Genomic DNA, 20,141 nt, shown 5'->3' on the forward strand with positions numbered 1-20,141 from the left:
TTACAGGTTGCCCAGCGTCCAAATTACTGTGGCAGGAAAACAATAATGCTACATGTTGAGGTGTATGTGTATTTAACAGGAGGAGGGGACCATGTAAAAGTTATTGAGATTAGCATTTATAGCAACTACGTAGATGTCAATATAAATACATCTTGGGCTCTTCTGTATAAATAATCTTCTGAGAATATCGTTTTTTCTTGTTGACACTTTACTGCCAGTTTCCAAGACGTACTTAAAATTCAGTTTGTTCCCTTGAGTGTTTTTTTTGTTTTTTTGTTGTTGTTTTTTTTGGTGAATCTGACAGCGTAACAAAAACTTTCTCTAAGAAGGCCCGGACTCAAAGTGATGGAAAAAAATTAAAGTTGTGGAAAAGAATATTTTTTTCTCTAACCTTGGGGGCTTCCTATTTCTTTGTTTAGAGATTTTATTCAGGAAGAGATTGTTGTGATCTGAGTGACAGTGATCCCAGCTTCTCCAAACACTAACTGAAAAGTTTGGGGCAAATTCCTGACCCTTTCTGGCACACTGTTTTTCATTATAAGATGAGAATAATAACCATGTTACCTTCTTACTTCCCAGTACCAGTTACTTTTTCCTTTCTTAGATATGATTGGCATTTTTAGAAAAGTGTATTTCAGTGCTTGCCTCTCCCTTGGACTCCAGAGTGCTTTTGCGTGTGTTGCACATTCACAAAATGTTCATCTCTGTTTTGTCCCCAAGCCCCTGATTTGAGGTGACCTCTGTTGGGGTGAAGGGAAGGAAGGATGAAGGAGAACTGGGGAGGTTTTGGAGGCTTCACTCTATGAATTAATACTTCTGCTTCAGCATAATGTTGGTATTTGATCAAACATAAAAAGCTTCAAGCTTTTAATGTCCTGCTGACACCAGTATCAACAAAGCATTGAAGCGGAAGCTTTCTGGCTGCTGATTAGAGGGCGATTTTATTTCACTAGCTCTAAGACTAAGTATACCTTTTAGTAGATTTTCCTCAAGGATAAGCTGCATCATGCATTATAAATCAAATTCAAGAGCTTTAATAAAGGGCCCTTGATAATTTGGTAATATATTATCACTATGTTTTGGAAAGGCGATAAATGACTGCTTTTTATAGTGTAATTTAAAATAATAATATGGATTACAGTTGTGTTCAGCCATGAAAGTATAATTTAACAGTTTGGGTTTATAATAACCTTTTTTCCCTTGATAGTGTCCACTCTTATTTTGACCCAAGAATTGCTTACTTGGGAATGATTTACCACGCTTGCTTTTTGAGTCTAGGAGGGCTGAACATGTGTTTAATTGGAATTTTATGTTGTTGTCTTGGAAAAGCTTCACACAAAAACGAAATTGAAAGCTGGAGGATAAAGGCTGCTAAAGTTGAGCTACTCCAGTATTAAGGGCAAGTGTGAGCCACTCCAGTACCAAAGGCAAGACCCTGCATTTGCAAGCTTGCTGTACCAGTAGGGGCCCTCCAGGAAGTGGGGGGCTCATGAGAAGAGAAATTGAGAAGAGTTTAATGAGGGAACTATTTGTAAAGGTGTGGAAGGTGCCAGGGAGCAACATGGGACAATGAAACACCCAGGAAATCATGCAGTAGGAGCCTTTACCCATCCTCCTACTCCCCTACCCCTGGCCTGAAGTGACCAGCGCTTTAGCTATTCCTGGATCTGGAAAAGGCTGGAGCTGTGGGAGAAGGGGCAGGTGATGGATGCTGTGGCCTCAGGGGAGGAATGTGGCCACTGTTTGGTTGCATTTAGGCAGGGAGGGAGTCAAGGAGATTAAAATCCTCTATTTATTTTTCCCCACCTTTGAATCTCCTTGTGGATTCTCCTATTAGGCTGGACCCAACCCAAGCTGGAAGGAAAGTCCAAGTAATATAGTCCGAGGCACAGTGCAGAGTGAAGACAGGCAGGGCGTGAATTTGGAAGAATACCCAGCACACATACCAGACTGGCAGTGGCGAAAGATGAGCAAAACTGATGCTAGGAGAATTTGCATTTTTAACTGATATGTATGTGACCAGTTAGAACCTAAACTCAATGATCTTCTGGTTTACGAGTTTTTCTGCTTTCTAGCCATTTCTCATAAAAAAGGGGCTCTTTCAAAATTCTCTTTTTCCTGAAGTTATGTGATTTTCAGAGCTGTTTGTTTTCTATCTTTAATCAAATTGGAACGCAATTCACTAGCTTTTAATAAGAATACATTGATCTCTAGGAACAGGGAACTAAACAGAAATGGCCCAATGTGTCACCTTCACAGGTGTCTGAGTTAGCTGAGAAGCTTATTTGCCCTTCTCTGATTTTACAGCATGGCCTCTTTCATTGTCCTTGGTCTACCATGCCCCCTGCTCCTCTGGACCTCCACTTGTCTTGCAGTGCTCTGGGCAGGCAACGCAGACTGTCAGTGAGAGCTTGGAACTTGGAATTACGAGATTGGTTCTAATTCCAACTTTGCCACAAATTTGCCATGTTTCATTCATTGGTTAAATTAAAGTATATTTCTAAGCCTTGTTTTTGTCATCTGGAAAGCAGAGTGCTTGAAACAGACCTATGGTCCCTCAGATACAACCATGAAATAAATGGAATCAGAGCTGGTGGAATAAACCTAGGTGTCTTCACAGGAAGCAGAGGCTAAGTGGATATGGGTTGGACCTTGAAGATCACAATTGTGCCCTGGGATCTGGTTCATGGTTTTAAGCCACAGAAACACACTCTTGTTTGGGGCTAGGGGAGGAGCCATCACTGCCACAAAAAAATCACACAGGGGACTGAAGTAGCTGTTGCAATGCTGATGTATTAATTTACAATTAGAAATTTAAGACGAGTACTTACACAATCAGCACCTTTTCTCAAGCTGCATCAGAAACTTAATCATAATCACAAGCCATTTCCGTTACCGTAGGCAACCCCTTTCCTAGGGGCCTAATCTACTCAAAGTCTGGGAGGCCAGACATTCTCTCAACGCCAGGCAAATCTACACTAAGGAGATTTTTGTTGGGCATGGAATGTAACAAAGGAAGTTATGCTTATAACACTAGGTCAGATGGTTGATAATACATTCATCTCACACAGAGATGTCTTTAGAACCCTAAAATCCTTGGGCTATTCATACTGTTAGGAGACTTGCCATTAAGAAGTGGAAATATACTCTACTCCGCCCGTTATCCAGGTCCCCATATCCCCAACACTGCTGAGGATGTCTATCTCTGGGCCTGCTTCCATAGGGTGCTCCCTATCCTCTTCCTCAGCACCTTCTGCTTTCTTTCCTCAGACATGTTTAATCAAGTTGGCAATCTAGACAGTAGACAGTTCGCCTGGGGAGCTGTTTTCTCTCCTGTAGATGACTTGTTTATTTATGCTCAGATCCATCCTGTGTGGATTTCAGTGTTAAGTTCTGAGTGAAATTCTCACTTCTTGTGTTTGGAGTAAACCTCAAATATTAACAGCTGAAGAAGCAGCAGCTGAAGGCTTCACTGAAGGCCAGTCAAGCCCTCTGTGAAAGATGATATTAAAATAAAGGCAAGGCTGCTTTCCCGCTGGTTCCTTCAGGTACATGGTAAATGAGATTGGTTATGTTTGTTCCCAAATCCATTTATGCCAAATGTACTAGGTGTTGTAGTTTTATAGTTTAAATAAATTATAAAACAAAAAAATGAATATAAAAGGAATTCTTTTAGGAAAACTAAAAGCTTTGCAAAGACTCAATAAAGATAAATGGCTAAGAACTCTGTTGTTGAGTGATAGTGTCACAAGGCTCTATGATCCTTCTCTGTGGCCAGGAGGTGTTGTTTCACTCAGGTGTGCCCCCTGCTGGGCAGTGAGTAGAGAGACTGGTTTTCCTTTGCACCTTTAGGTGTTGTGGGGACTGAAACAGGAGTAAAACAATTTTAAGCTGGACCAGAGGAGGACGTCTATTCAAGGATGCTCAATCTTAAACAAGTTTCTCCTTAATCTACACAAATCAAACTTTCAATCAGGAACTCCAAAGCTCTTGCTGACACATGAAGTAACCCTTCCTTAACAGTCCCCATTCCTCCTAAATCCTTTCAGTGAGTTTTCCCTGATTCTGCCTTCTGGTTCTGGGTCTTCCCCTCTCCCCAAAGTCCATAGGGGTAAGAGTCCTGATGATTCTTACATCTTTGAGTTGGGTTTCCAACTCCTGCCAAGTTCCACTCTCTGAGAAGGTGAAGAATAAAGTTTAACATAGGCAACATTATCTCACATATATCTCAGCAACGTTCTCCTAGAGCAGCCTACCCAAGCAATAGAAATAAAAGCAAAAATAAACAAATGGGACCTAATTAAACTTACAAGCTTTTGCACAACAAAGGAAACCATAAGCAAAACAAAATGACAACCTATGGAATGGGAGAAAGTATTTGCAAAAGATGAGAATGACAAGGGCTTTATTTCCAGAATATATAAATAGCTCATATGACTTAATAAGAAAAAATCAAACAACCCGATCCAAAAATGGGCAGAAGACCTAAACAGGCAATTCTCCAATGAAGACATACAAATGGCCAATAGGCACATGAAAAAATGCTCAATATCACTAATTATCAGAGAAATGCAAATCAAAACTACAATGAGGTATCACCTCACACCAGTCAGAATGGCCGTCATTAAAAAGTCCACAAACAATAAATGCTGGAGAGGGTGTGAAGAAAAGGGACCCCTCCTACACTGTTGGTAGGAATGCAGTTTGGTGCAGCCATTGTGGAAAACAGTATGGAGATTCTTCAAAAGACTAAAAATAGACTTACCAAATGATCCAGCAATTCCACTCCTGGGCATATATCCAGAGAGGTCCTTAATTCAAAAAGACACCTGCACCCCAATGTTCATAACAGCACTATTTACAATAGCCAAGACGTGGAAACAACCTAAATGTCCATCAACAGATGACTGGATAAAGAAGATGTGGTATATTTATACAATGGAATACTACTCAGCCATAAAAAATAATAAAGTAATGCCATTTACAGCAACATGGATGGCCCTGGAGAATGTCATTCTAAGTGAAGTAAACCAGAAAGAGAAATAAAAATACCATATTTTATCACTTATATGTGGAATCTAAAAAAAAAGACAAATGAACTTATATGTAAAATGGAAACAGACTCATAGACATAGAAAACAAACTTATGGTTATGAGGAGGGGTAAGGGGTGGGAAGGGATAAATTGGGAGTTCAAGATTTGCAGATACTGACTGATAATATATAAAATAGATAAACAGGTTTATACTGTATAGCACAGGGAACTATATTTGATATCTTGTAGTAGCATACAGTGAAAAAGAATATGAAAGCAAATATATATATATATTCATGTATAACTGAAACATTGTGCTGTACACCAGAAGTTGACACAACATTGTAAACTGACTATACTTCAATAATAATAATAAAAAAGAATAAAATTTGAACAACCTCCTGGGGACATGACCTCCTACATTGAGACTAAAGGAGCTCAAGCTAATTCATAAAGTACTGAATGGAGACAATACTAAAGTCACAATTTCAGGGTTGGAGGAGGGACAGGGGAAAATACTTAAACGGCCCTTTAAGTAATTTCCTCTGTTAAATTAAAAACAAATTTGAGAAATACCCAGGACAATATACAATGCTTGAATATAATATAAATGAGAGACTTATTAGGAGAAATGGAAAAGAGTATTTTATATTAGTTTTTAAAATACATTTCCATTTTCAAATAGAAATCCAGGAAACAAACTGAAAACAGCATAGATCAGGATTTTTTTTTTTTTTTTTTTTTGCAAAAAAGAAAAATGGTATTGCTGCTCATAATTACAAGAAAAGGATGACAGTATTTTAAGTGAGTTAGCTTTGGCCCATCATGATCACTTCATGGTGTGAAGAAAACAGCACTTGAATAATTTTTTTCCCCTTAATTTGTTCTAAATTACAGCAAAGTGAGCAAAGTGCTCTGTGAGAAGCAAGTGCTCGTGTTAATTAACTCTGCCTAAAGAAGGTCACTGGTATACATAGGACTCTGTGGTTTTAGTTGTAGATTTTTTCTTCTGCAATTAGAATTCTCCATTAGGCATTATAAGCACATGCAGATAGTCACTTTTTAATCTAGCATTTTGGATTTAGGCACATTTGTTATTTTTCTCTAAAAAACTTTAAAATGCAACAATACTAATGGAATTGACTTAAGAATTAAAACATGGTTCAACATATTTATAGGTTTTCCTAAAATATTGCCCTTTAAAAAAGCCTGAATATTATAGCTGATTGTTTAAAACTGCATGCACTATTGTACTTCAAATTTCACAGCATAAAAATGAACAAATCTGAGTTTTCAGTTGTATATTGAATTGTAAACATTGAAGATAAAATTCTAAATGCAGTAAATTCTTGTAAATAATTCAAGATACCAAAAGTTTCATCAGGCTTTAGAGAACCATGAACAGCTAAGTCAATGTTTCTAAAATAGATAAAACTTTTAAATGTTTATTTCTAATGTTCAATTATAAGAGCTTTATTTTTTTGAGCATAAGCCGTTATTTTTATGACTAAGAATTAAAAGAGCCATGGTATGTGTTAATTATGTTGCTCATATAACACATGCTACAGATTTTAAACTGAAATTGTTTATGGAAGTAAACATTAATGCCATGGTATGATCAGCAATGTGTATTTGCTCGTCCTTTCCATTCTACTCCAGTAATAACATATTATAGGAATAACTATAATCAAGTTGGCTTTAAATGGATTTAGCCATAGTGTAAAGGTAATAATGTGTGCCATTCTTGTGATTGTCTTTTTTCTGAGGATTCAAAAGTTAGGTGTGTGTAAATTAGGTCCATCTTTTTTTCAGTATTGTCCCCAGACTAAAAAACGTCTTCAGTATTGTTCCAAAACTAAAAAATAAGAATGTTTTATCTAAAATTTCCTACTATATAATAGGCATTGCTCTCTCTTATTTCTCTTTCTCTACCTGACAGAATTAATCAGTACCCTTTCTTTCTGATTCTTTTTATCCTGTAATTGTATCACATTGTATTACACTTTTAATTTACATATTCCTCTTCCCCTGAGACCTCGTGAGTGCAGAGATGGGGTTTTATTCATACTACCGGCTCCAGAGCCCAGGGCCCTCCCTGGGCCGCAGTAGGCTCTCAATAGATATTTACTGATCAGAACTGATTATCGATGCACTGAAGTGCTGCCCATTTATGTAACAGTGCTCGTAAGACATATCAAAGGATGTCAGACTTCCCACTGGGTGTGTATGATCTAAAGCTGGGGCGGGCACACTTTTCCTGTAAAGGTGTGAGATGGTAAATATCATAGTATCCTTTTAGACTCTGCTGTTGCAGTCTGGAAGCTATGTTCCACTAACTTTATTTACAGAAACAGGCAGCAGGCTGGATTTAGCCCTGCCAATCGCTGCTCTATGTCATTGTTTTGGGGGGTGGAGGAAGAGGAAATAAAGATTCCAACCATGTATCATAATAATCACCACAAAGTTTCTAATAAATGTTGGCAGCAAGAATTATGGTGGATGTAACATTTTGAAATACCTCCCAAGTTTTGTTCCCTAAGAACAAAGAAGAAACTCAGAAGTTTTCTTTTTTCCTCTTCTGTACCCCGCCTCCCATGAAGACTTAGCTCAGAGGTTGTAGTGAATAAGCAACAGGAAGAGAATTAGAAGTGCTGACAAGACACTTGGGAGGCAAAATAAGAGTGTAGAGACAGGAAAGCAAATAGAAATAAATGTGGCTGACAGCAAGACATATGTTAGTCCAAGTCCTCCTGTGTGTGGGGGTGGGGTGGGGATTGGCTTTTAGACTGAAGAAAAGCTGGGTTTTGCTTGCTTCTCATTTGGGACAGAAGAGAAAGAATGTCATATAGCAGTGGTCCTCAAACGTTTTTGCTTGCATACTTCCTGAAAGAATTTTGAAAAAAAAACATGTATGTTATCCCTTCATACATTTCTAATTTGACATCTAAAATTTTTTTTATAATCAGGGTGTAATTATCATCATATATAAATAATTTCATTTAAAAATAAAAACGTCATGTTGCCCTTTCTATATATCCAACAGAGTCTTAACATCATCACAGATTTTAAACTTTTATTTTGAAATAATTTTAGATTTACAGAAAAGTTGCCGACGTAGTACAGAGAATTCCTATACACCATTCACTCAACTTCCTCAAATGGTACATATCACATGACCGTATTACAATCATTAAAACTAAGACATTAATACCGATACAATACTACCAACTAAACTATAGATTTTATTCTAATTTCACATTTTCCCATATGTCCATTTTCCATTCCAGGATCCTACCTTGCATTTAGTTATCATGGCTCCTTACCTTACTCCCATCTGTGACGTTTTCTTAAGTCTTTCCTTATCTTTCATGACCTGGACACTTTTGAAGCCATCAGTTATTTGTGTAATGTTCCTCAATTTGGATTTGTCTAATGTTTTTTATTATTAAATTGAGATTATGCATTAATGGGGAGGATACCAAAAAAGACATGTGTCCTTCTAGGGGGTACATGATGCTGGTGTGGCTTATTACTGCTTCAGTTAACCTTTTTCACTTGCTTAAGTTTTCTCTATTGTAAAGTTAGTACTTTCCAATTATGATTAATGAGTATCTTGGAGGCAATATTTTAAGGCTCTGAAATTTTCCCATTTCTCTTCAAATGTTCATCCATGGATTTTAGCACCCACTGGTGGATCTCTCCTGCAACAATTATTGCTGTAGTGTTTGCCTAATTTTTGTTTCTCTCATTTCTTCTGCATTTTTCAACTGAAATTCTTCTGTAGAAAAGAACTGTTGCTTCTCCCCAGTTCGTTCATTCATTCATTTATATCAAAAAGGACTCATAGATATTTATTCTATGCTTACAATCCAATATTATTATTGTTCTGTTACACAAAGTATTCCAACTTTGGCTATTGGGAGCTCCTTCAGGTTGGTCCTGTGTCCTTTGGACATTACCCCATCTTTTTGTGAACATTTCCTTACTTTCTGGCATCACAAGATGGTCCAGTTTCATTTTGTATTTTCACTGTCCCAGACCTGGAATCAATCACTTCACCAAGGAGCCCTACTTCCTTTGATTGGGGATACCATGACAATTTGAATTCTATTATAATCTATTTTAAAATAGAAATACAAACAAAGGAGTAGAGAACTTCTAAATTTCTGGGTCCAGAAGCACTCGGTCTTTTTAGCAGTCAGAGATTTTTGTTTTGTTTTCCCTTTAATCTTATTTCCCATTCCAACTCCCATCCCATAGAATTTTTTCCTAATATATTTTTATTCTTGGAAGTATCTTATTCATTGTCATATTTCCCTGAAGTAAAAAAAATATATATATGTAAGCTGAAATTATTTTAAAAAAACTTCCCTGTGAGCATAGGCTGTGTTACACATTTTCTGTATCCAGTTGCCATTTCAATTACTGTTAGTACACAGCTGATCAAAACAACATGAACATATTACAATGGCTAATAAATAATTAGTATGTATTAAACTAAAATGTTATAGTGGTGCATCTCTTAATGAAATGGGTGTATCATAGATCAAATTAATCAATATCAATTTAAAATTGCTAGAATGAGTCAGGATTCAGCACAAATTCTATTCCCCTCTACCTTTTTTGTAGGTATATGTGCAGAGAAAATCTGGCAGAGATCACTGTTGCTCACCGTGGTCGGTTACTCTCCTTCCTAACACCCTGGGAAACCTCCCAGACTGACTTGCAGTTGGGTTGGACCCTGTGACTACTGGCCAATGATATGTGAGTGGAAGTGCCATGTTGTGCTTCTGGACCCAGAAACTTAGGAGTTCTCTACTGCTTTTTAAAATGACTATTAACTATGCCTGTTACTCTTTCACTTATAGGCACTTTGTTTTACCTGGCATGCAAAGTAAGTTTGGGAAAAATAAAAATAAAAATAAAAATTGTTAATTTTATGCTTTTGTCAATACTATTTTTCTATTAAAATATCTTTATCTTTGCATATGCTTTAATCAGAACACTAGAACTGCACATATAGTTCATCTAATTTAATGAAAATGGTCATCATAAAACTTAATTGGTAAAACCAATCCTCACTGTTAAACAAATGAGCCAAATAAGACAATGTTCAGAAAAAGTCTGATTTCATTTTTTCAATTCAAATAAGCATAATACTTATCCTCAGAGCTCAGTTAGGAATCTAAGATAAATAAAGCTACAGAGCTTTTCACCCAAAGTAACACTTCAAGTCCTTATCAATAGTTACACTTTCTTTACTTTGCTCTCCCCAGATTTTCTTTCCAGAAGTAGTCTTTTATTATAGACAGGGGCTGGATGAGATAAAGTCTCAAAGGAAGGTACTTAGCACTTCTGCATTTATATATATATAATTATATATACATTTGTATATACACATATATAATTATATATATATAAGTATATATACACATGCGCAAAGTGTATTAATTTAGACTATCCCAACGTGGGGCAAAATAACTCATTTCTAACTCATCACTTCATCCTTAACAGAAAGATGTATGAACACAGGGAAAGACTTGAGAATTTACACTGGGTTTATAAATTTCTTTATTAAAAGAAGTTTCACTGACATCATTATTTTGAAATTTTTTCTTTGTTTGATGCCATGAAGGATTTTCCCAAGATAGGACATCATAGTAATATTTGAGGTGAAAGCCATTTTTTAAAGATAGAAATGGGCATTTCTGCAAATCGAGGTAGGAAAGAAGAACCAGCATGACACCTTGATCTTAGGCAAGTCAGTTCTAAGAAAGAATATATATGATGGTCAAAGAGTCTGGAAACTGAGCTCCTTAAAGATACCCATGCCCCGGTATCCCTCGGAAATCTTTATGTACCCTCAGGGCACATGTCCTCAACTTAAAGACTGTTAACTTAGAGAATGTATTTCTGTAGCCCACAGAAGTAACATAATTAGTCAAAGACAGATCTCTAACTCCTTCTGTCAGGCAGAGGTAGGGAACCCACTGGGGACACCCAAGGCCTTAGGAGATGTAAGCTCTACTGTATTGCAGGAGCCTGACCTGATGACTGAATAAAGGAGAGTCTTTCTGCTAGCCTGTGTTGGTGTGGATGAGAAACGTACCTTTGCTGTGTTAAGCCAATGAGATTTTGGGACTGTCTGCTACAGGATTAAGCCTCCCCTGACTAAGAGAGTAGCTGATGGCATGCTGGGTGGGGTCTCACTGCTGCAGAAGTGATTTAGCCTTATTGCCAAGAACTGTAATGTCCAGGTAGGGGATTGAATGGGAGTCATGGCCAATTCTCCGGGGATAAGGCAATACCAGGGAGAGCCAGGATGGGGCCAAACCAAAGAGAACAGACTAAAAGTTACACTAACTATAGATTTTATAGAGATGCCAGCAGAATTCCCAGGTATGGGCCAGACAACTACCCTCAGTGGACACCAGGTAACACATCTACAGCGAGTTATCACCTGCTCCCCACAATACCACAAGGACAGAACAAGTTCTCATATATCCAACCACCATTTTGAGGAGGGAATGGAAACTCCAGAAGACTGAATGTCCATCTAAAGAGACCATCTACTCCACTCTTGATAGGGAGTGGAACTTTCAATAGAAGAAACATTTAAACTGAAAGAAGGCTGTTGGAATTGGATCAGCCCTGGTTATCTTTAAGTGGAAAATCCAAGATTTTCCATTACTCAGAGTTATAGAAAATAATTGATTCTTTTTTTGGAGGGGGCACATTAATGGTATGTGAATGAGTTTGTGACCCTGCTACTTTTTTTTTTCTTTTCAAGAGTAGCTATGAAATCTAGTTCAGATTAAAAAGAGATGTGGGAAAAAGTTTTCAAAAGTGCCTGTATACAGATAAAACAGTGTATTTCAGTACTTCCCATTTCTGAAATTTCAGTACTGAGAAGTAGTGCATGATCTGTCCATGGGGATGCGGTTCAATACTAAATATCAAGGTACAGAGCATTGATGAGCAGTACAGGTTTTTTCCTGCAAAACCACTTTACTAATGACATACTTTGTCAGATTTTTATGTGTGACTGACTACTCCACTTCAATATACCTTGACTAGAAGGATAATTGATTAGCAGTTTTTACCAAGCTCACTAAAAAGATCAGAACTTTAATTTCACTTGACAGATTGTTAATTTGGGCTTTTATAACTGTTAGTCCAGGCCAGTTATTCTTTTGAGTCATAAATATACAACGGCCACATGATGTAATATTAAAAAAAATAAAGTTCCAAAACTTGAACAAAACTGTGGACATAGATTGTCTCAATGTGTAAATTACACAGTAGTAGCAAAGAGCTGCTTTTGGAAGCTGCATTAACTGTTTCAGGCCATGAGGACTCTATTCTTAAGACATGTTCTTCAAACTGTATTTCTGATGATGATGGTTTTCCACTTAGAAATTTATTCATACTTTCTCCTGAGGAACACCTTGTGACTTGTGGCCACTAGTTCTGAGGCAACTGGTTGTAATAATTAAAATGCACATTCTAGGCAGATCCCCCCAGTTTCTCTCTATTGCAAGGCCTTACTTAACTTTCATAACCACCTGATACTTTCTCTATGCATTTCTTTACTGGTTTACTGTCACTTTTCCTTCATTAGAAAGTAAGTGCTCACTCTGATACCCCCAATGTCTAGAATGACTCTTGGTTCTTAATAGGAACTTGATAAACATTTATGTAATGAGTAAACTTTTGAATATTGATTGGGAAGTCATTTTTCTTTATAAGAAATTAATGAAGGAAGATCAAATCTGTGATTTTTAATTTGTGTATAATATCATACTTTGAATCACTTTTTAGTGACTACACTGACTAGTCCAATGCAAATAGAGTTGGTTCCCCCAAACCATAGTTTACTAAATAGAAATCCCCAAATAAACTCCTTTATATAGCAAAGGTGTCTGGATTACAACTGGACAGTAATTTATTTAGTACTTCTCAACATATCCTCTAGTCTAGTTCTAATGAAACTGTAATTCAGAACTTAAATTTTTCCCCTTTAAATTCAAGCTATATTTTGTATCTTTTGGTTGCTAGGAGTGGTATATATTTTATACCTTTAGGTTTTAATAAAGCTCATGAGTTTTAACAGTATTAATATCTCAATAAATTCCTTTGAGCTAACTATAAGATCGTTTTAACTATCTAAATTTGTCATCATTTAGTAACATAATTTTAGGCCACATTGTGTAGTTGCTTATGAAAGTGTCCTGCTAACCAAGATCTTTACTATTTAAAGAAAGATTATTTTTCTTCTCCTTTAGTTTGAGAAGTCAGAACTAATAAAAATAAATGTCACTTTAAGTACTATAGTCCATAACCTGTGAGTTTTAAGCTTAGAAATTAGTGTTTTCCAAACCCTGCTGTTAAATGACTGAATCAAAACCCAAACAAACAAGAAACCTCTTAGGAGCCTTTTTTCCTCTCTTATACAAGTGTAGGGCTTTAAAATTTGTTTTGCTCACTCTCTCTTTTAGTAGAATGAGATTGGGTAAATGTCTGAATAGATACCAGATTATTTTTAAAATTTGCAGAAATTTTTGGTAGAAGCACATTAATGCAACAACTGTTACTCACATTGGTTTGAGAGTTTTCAACTGGGAGTTTCTTTTAATAGTTCTTGTTTTCTGAATAATAACCGTTGTAAAATTCCCCCCTTTTAATAATAGATCACAGTTTGAGGAAATGAATAAATCAACACCCATCTGATCTGGTTACAATTCAAAACCAGTAATCACTTTAAGAATAATTAAACTGGTGACACAATTCACATTATAGTGGCATCTGGTCTATAAAGGAAGGTACTCTTCTTGACTCATTCTCATGGCTGTGGCATTCTCTCACTTCATTATTATTAATCATTCTTCTCAAGATCAGAAATGAGAATATTTTCTTCTAAATGTACTCTTCTAAAGTTCGTTGTAGGATAGTAAGGATTTCCAAACTCTGCAAGTCTCCTGAAGATAACCCTACTATGTTTGTATATGCAGAAGGAAAGTGTGGAGATTGCCAGAATTACTATCAGTGTCATTGCTACTGCAAGAGGTATAATGCTGTGACTTGGTCCTAAAAGAAGGTGAAAAAAAAAAAAAAAAAGAAAAGAAAAGAAAACTTAAATGACAATGAAGTAAAATAGATACTGTCACATAGTTACTTTCTATTTTGTTATTTCTGTGAAAAATCAAATTGTTTTCTACTGTTCCAAACCTACCTTTTCCTGGATGTTCCTTTACTGTGTGAATATCTAAAATCAAATACAAAAAATATTGAGATGAATTTTCCTTTTAATTCAGCAAAGTTATGTCACTATTTATAGCAGGGCTCAGCCAACTATGACCCATGGATCAAATCTGGGCCTGTTTTTATAAATAATGTTTTATTAGAACTCAGCCACACTAATTTGCTTCTGTTGTCTTTGACTGCTTTTCTGCTATAATGGCAGTGTGACAGGGACCATATGGCCCCCACAGGCTAAAATATTTACTACCAGGTCCTTTACAAGAAAAGTTTGCTGACCCTGATTTATAGTAATCATTATTAGTGCTCACAAACACGCTCACTGTTTGTTTTTTTTAAGTGGAAGAATCCCCATCCAGTCTCAGCACTGTGCTGCAATAAAAATATGAGTAACATATAGTCCCTGCCAGCAAGGAACTCAGTTTGGTTGGGACTTGATGTGGAGTTTGTCCAGCAATGATAACCTCCCTGGCTTTTTTGCAAAGATTTTAAAAAATCAGCAGCTTCTCATCTTTTAGATCTCCAGAATCTTGGGAAATGAGTAATACCTTCTTCCCTCAGAAAGTTAAGAGAGTTCCTGTTTGAGGATCTTCTACTGTAAGAATACATACTTTTCAGGTAGACTTTATGTCAAAATTTGAACTCTGCTATTTTGATCTAGGTAAAGATCCAGAGAAATATGTAGGGAATGACCCAGAGGAAGAGCAATAAAGATTTGTGAGTGGATTAAGTGTCTTGGTGCAGGACTTATGCCCATTTACCCTTATAGACTTGAAAGAAATGTCAACATTGTTACCAATAGCAAAGCCATATTTAAAAAAAAAAAAAAACCCTTGACCTTGTAATTTAAAAATAATATTGTATACTTTTGCATAATATTATTGAGAACATCTATTATTGTATATGTGCAAAGATACTTTTTAAACAAAGACTATTAAATGAGCATTCATTCTCAGGATTGAGGCAGTGGGCAGGTATAGAAGGGCATGTGGATTCAGAAAACTTGGAGTGTAGTCCTCCAGGTACATGTTTGGACAAGTACTCTTCTCATCTGTAAAATAGGAATATTGTATTGGCTCCACTGCCTTGGAAAGTTGCTGTGAAGGATGAAACAGGTGTCCTATGTAGTACAGTGAGCTTTAAAGTCCCGTGCAGACTCGAGGTATTTCTGATTTGTTCTTGATATGCTAGTAGTCGCTTGGGCACACTATTAGGTTAGTTGTGTTTTCCACACAGAGTTGATATCCACACTATTGGAGTTTCTTCTTTGTTTCCCATACCTACCAGTTTTTGTTGCTTCACTCCCAGGATCCAATCAGTCACCAAAGCCTGATGATTCTTTTTTTTTCATTTCCACCCTTCCTTTTTGTTCCATTCAAATTACAATAGTCTCCTTTTACATTGGATGGATATAACTCCACTGTAGGTGTCTACAGAGCACAGAGGAGTTCCCTGTGTCCTTTACCATGAAGTTTAGCTCTTTAGGCTAGCCTGCTCTGTGGATGGATCCTACAGTAATATGGATTTATTCCCATCACTGCCTGACATGAGCCCTTCACTTGAGTCTAACCTCATTCTCAACTGCTGCCTTTAGTCATACTGGAATCTTTGTCTGATACTCCTTCCCTCCTCTCTTCTCTTCATCTTTTGTGATTCCAAAGCCTCATCTGCTCTCTGAAGCCTTCTCCAGGGGCCCAGGCCACATCAATCCCTCCTTCTCTATAATACTGGCATTTAGAAACTATTATGATTATTATAAACACCTTCCCACTGTTAATGATCCTTGTTAACATCGTATCTTCAAAATCTCTGCTATTATTTGCAACTGACTAGAATTTTATGGCTTCGAATTTCAACTGACTAAAATTATTTTTATCATCACAAACTAAGTATATAGCTCAAGATGAAGTTAAAATATGATTTTTATAACATATTATGGCTTGAAACAGAGAATCACATCTACTTATCCACAACAAGGATACTGAGGCCTGGATTATATTTCCTGGGAACAAAGATGAAGCTTAAAAATTCTGAGTACCAGTTGCCAGAATGAGGGTTGCTGGTATACGTTTCCAGCTCCATTTGCTTGAGGTTAAACTGCTTGTTTGCCCATTAGTTTAACAGCTGGGGTGACACAAGAAAGTCATAGTCTTTGAGATGATTTATAATGATTTTTTCTTCATATCAGAGAAAGAAAGAGCTGAAATGTTGTTCTCTTGTTTTCTGACTCGTTTGATATAGAACAAGATGATAATGTCAGAATCGATCTGAATAGTTTCTTATTACTTGGGTTTTAAAAGCTTTCAGTGCTAAAGAGAGGGGTCAACTTTAGTCAGGGGAGAATCAAAATGAAGAATTACCTTCTGACTTTACCTACCTGCTTCCATTTTACATATAAATCCCTTTTTTTCTTGGCATGAGGATAATTGCCACACTCCTTCGGGAATCCTCAGGGCCACACACAGATGGGGTTTGACGTGGTTCATCTCTGGCTTCCGAATCCCCCAGTTTGACTGGTCTGTGGGAGTTCCATCAAACCACTTTATGGTTTCATCTGTGGAAAACATGTTGACTTATTATGAATTATGTACATGGTTATCAAACATATTAAGACTGGAATAAACCATAAAAAGCAGCCCCTAATTTAATGAGACTCTCTCCTTGTCTGATGCATTCAGCTCAGTAGGTACAGTCATGAACTCCACATCTAGAGGCAGGTATTAAAAGTTGCCTTGTGACCGACTCCCTTGATTTTAAGTATATTGTTCTAATTAAGTTCATTTAAGATAACACGTTTCTTAATGTAACAGTTTGAATTTTGAAAAATTCCCTTTAAATAACCAATTTAAAGAAATAATTTGAAGTCCTAACATCGATATGACAAAATGGCTCACTTTCTGAAGAGAATTTTGCAGTGAATTTCTTTAAAAAGCAAACAGTGGTTTACCAAGGGGTGGAGGCAATGGTAGAGTCCATCTACCTGTGGATGATAAGGGGGTAAATTGTCTGAAAAGGATGTAAAACCAACAATAAAACTAAGTAAAAGTCTGTCAGCTTTTTATTATCACCATGTGCTAGAAATTTTAAGCAACATCAGTGACTGAAATACTCTTCCTTACCAGGGCAGACCCATCCTCCACCCTGGTACACCACTGTACCAAGTTCTCCGTGCCAATAAAAATAATTTTCTTTACAAGTAATTTCAATAACCATCAGTTACACAGAGAAAAGAATACAATGCTCTTATCTGATTACAAACTCTGGTTTTTATAAGTAGCAAATAATAATCCTAATAGTACTATTTATCATGGAAACACTTCCATAACTCTGTTGTGCTTTTATAGCATTTACGAACTGGGAGTATTTTCAAGTCCATATGGTTTTGGTGTCCATGAACACAAAGTTCCAGCCAAGCATCTTCGTGATGTGAGATTAAGTATAAGATAAATTTATTTGTTTTCATGGATCGTTTCAGAGGACAAGAGGGTATAAAACAGGGTTAGCTATGTTGTTTTTGGGAGAAATGGCTTTAGGATTTATGCTATTTTTTCATGGCAGATGTATCTAAGGCAAGTTTTCTGGTTTGCAGATGCCATTTCCACCAACCTTGACACTGTATATTTATTTACACCCTCTCCTCTACCCAAATCACTTACGGTCACCATCAAACTGAGCATTCAGCCAAACCATCTGGACAGAAGAACTGAAAGCAATAAGCTCTTCTAGGAGAAATGAATTTTCAGCCTCATCTTTGATTGTTAAAAGATTAGATCCTATAAAAAAGACAAACAGCAAATGAATAAGCATTTGTGTTTACATGTAAATACAATTAAAATAATGTCTTCTGTACCTAATTTGTAAAGTTCAGCCTTTGAAAAGTGAAAAGTTCCATTGTACATAGGTGATTTTTGATTAAGATTTTAAAAGTAGTATGGTATTTATTAAAAGATGCAAGCTTGTACCTAAAGTATAGAATATTAATTTTAGGAACTATTAAAGATTCGTAATTCAAATCTATTCAAAGGGAACATTTTCTTAGGAAAGTGCAGTATTCTGAGACATCATTTTGGGTTTTTAATTCTATACTGGACATTGCACATACTGGCCATTGCCCAAATGCAACAACATTTATTTTTTCAATTGTTTTTGTTGCTCCTAAAGTCACTATATAATCAGACAAAAAACAATACATTGAATGTCAAGAAGGAACACATTGAAAGCATTTTACCACCACAAAAGTATTACCTTCCTTTTTGCAAAATTCATGAGCAGCCTCAAAACTTGTACTGTCTAGGACTGTAGAAAAACTGTAGCAATTACTTTTGAATTTTATCCAGGGAATAGATGTTTCTGAGCACAACTCTGGGTCTTCATATGGTCTTGTTTCTATGAACAAAATCAGTTATGATTTCAGGGTGGTGACTGGGTTCATTTATTGAGATAAACATTGCATTGAATTCTGTGAAAGACCAAGATAAAGATATGTAATGAGATTTTCATGATAATACTCTGAAAGAGAGGGTTTAATGTGAGTGATTACAAAACTAGAAATGGTTTATGGCATGTCTGACAGAAATAATCTTTATCTACGCATACCAGGGTATATTAATGTATAGCTTCATAGGCTTAGTTTGGGTGCTGCCTGGGTGAAGGTGGCTATCTTTCATATTTACAATTAGTATCCTAAAGGTTGGGAAAACTGGGAGATGTGATTTGTAGATTACTGGTAGCTGAATGAAGTTGGCAAAATGTACTTCCAAGTGTGCAAAATGTGTTCCATTCAGTGCTGAATATTACAGAATTAGTAAATCCTTACCTGCTAATCAACCTATGAGAGAAAATAAGGCATTCAGTAAAGTATCATAGCATAGCATAGCATAGCATAGCATAGCATAGCATAGCATAGCATAGCATAGCATAGCATAGCATAGCATAAAACACATAACTAAGGAAAATTTGGTGTAGACTTTGTTCCAGAGGGCAAGCCTGAGAGTCAGACACACCCACACTGAGAGTCTGGGTGTGTGGCTATGAGCATGTTATCTATCCTCCCAACACTTTGGTTTCTTTATCTATAAAAGAGAGCTAACAATAACATCCTTCTTACAACTTGAGAAGTTTAAGTGAGCTAGAGCCTGACACTTAAGCACTCAATAAATGCAGTGTTATTGAAAAAAGAAGGCTAATTTTTATTGTATTTTAGAAGCAGAAATAGCTCTTTCAATATATATGGCTATCATTTACATTTCTGTCCTGAATTGTTTTGATCTGAAGTTGCATAATATATATGCTATTTGACTTACAATATCCAGAGTATAAGGAAATAAATGCACACTTACTAAATGAGAGATTTTAAAAAGAGACCAGCTAGTGTTAAGGAACTCTCTTTTTGTACACCATAGCAACCAAGGGGAAGGGGACCTGGTGTAATGGGATAAACATCACATCAGAGAGTGAGAAAACTTGTCTTCTAACCCTGCCGCTCTTGACACACATCTGTGAGATCTTCAGGAAGCTATTTAATGCTCTGAGTTTAAGTTTTATGTTTAAAATAAAGTTCACCGGGTTGGGTCACGTGAACTTTAAGTGTGATGAGATATCATTATCATTATTATATATATATAACCATGATCATGATGATGATGACAATGGCTCTAGAATCCTATTACTCTTTGACTTAAATATAAACCCTCAGTCTGGTGTTCAAGGTCCTCCACACATGCACCTAAGCTATGTTTCTAGCCTAATTTCCTACCCTTCCCTTACCCAAAACCTGCAATGCAGGGAAGTATTAATACCACCTTTGCGTTATACATGCCCAGTCTTTTCTTCCTTCTGTGTCTTTGCCC

At 36.4% G+C, this 20,141-nt stretch overlaps 1 protein-coding gene and 1 long non-coding RNA gene across 4 annotated transcripts in view; one reads left to right on the top strand and one right to left on the bottom strand.

The window, feature by feature from the left end:
• The window catches only part of LOC116153024 (uncharacterized), a 344,527-nt gene that overhangs the window by 23,061 nt on the left and 301,325 nt on the right, over positions 1–20,141 (top strand). The gene's annotated exons all lie outside the window — the stretch shown is intronic.
• Positions 8,088–20,141, bottom strand: part of PLA2R1 (phospholipase A2 receptor 1) — a 104,364-nt gene continuing 92,310 nt past the window's right edge. The window contains exons 26-30 of one of the 2 annotated variants that reach the window (XM_031451521.2): positions 18,538–18,678; positions 17,949–18,065; positions 16,670–16,846; positions 14,267–14,299; positions 8,088–14,121 (exon numbers count right to left, since the gene is read on the bottom strand). In XM_031451521.2, coding sequence (XP_031307381.1) covers positions 13,910–14,121; positions 14,267–14,299; positions 16,670–16,846; positions 17,949–18,065; positions 18,538–18,678 — 680 coding nt within the window. In that variant the 3' untranslated portion in view covers positions 8,088–13,909. The remainder of the gene's footprint in view (positions 14,122–14,266; positions 14,300–16,669; positions 16,847–17,948; positions 18,066–18,537; positions 18,679–20,141) is intronic. The other variant, XM_031451522.2, reaches the window with a different exon arrangement.

Source organism: Camelus dromedarius, chromosome 4 (genome assembly GCF_036321535.1).
Source record: "Camelus dromedarius isolate mCamDro1 chromosome 4, mCamDro1.pat, whole genome shotgun sequence".
Classification (NCBI taxonomy): Eukaryota; Metazoa; Chordata; class Mammalia; order Artiodactyla; family Camelidae; genus Camelus; species Camelus dromedarius.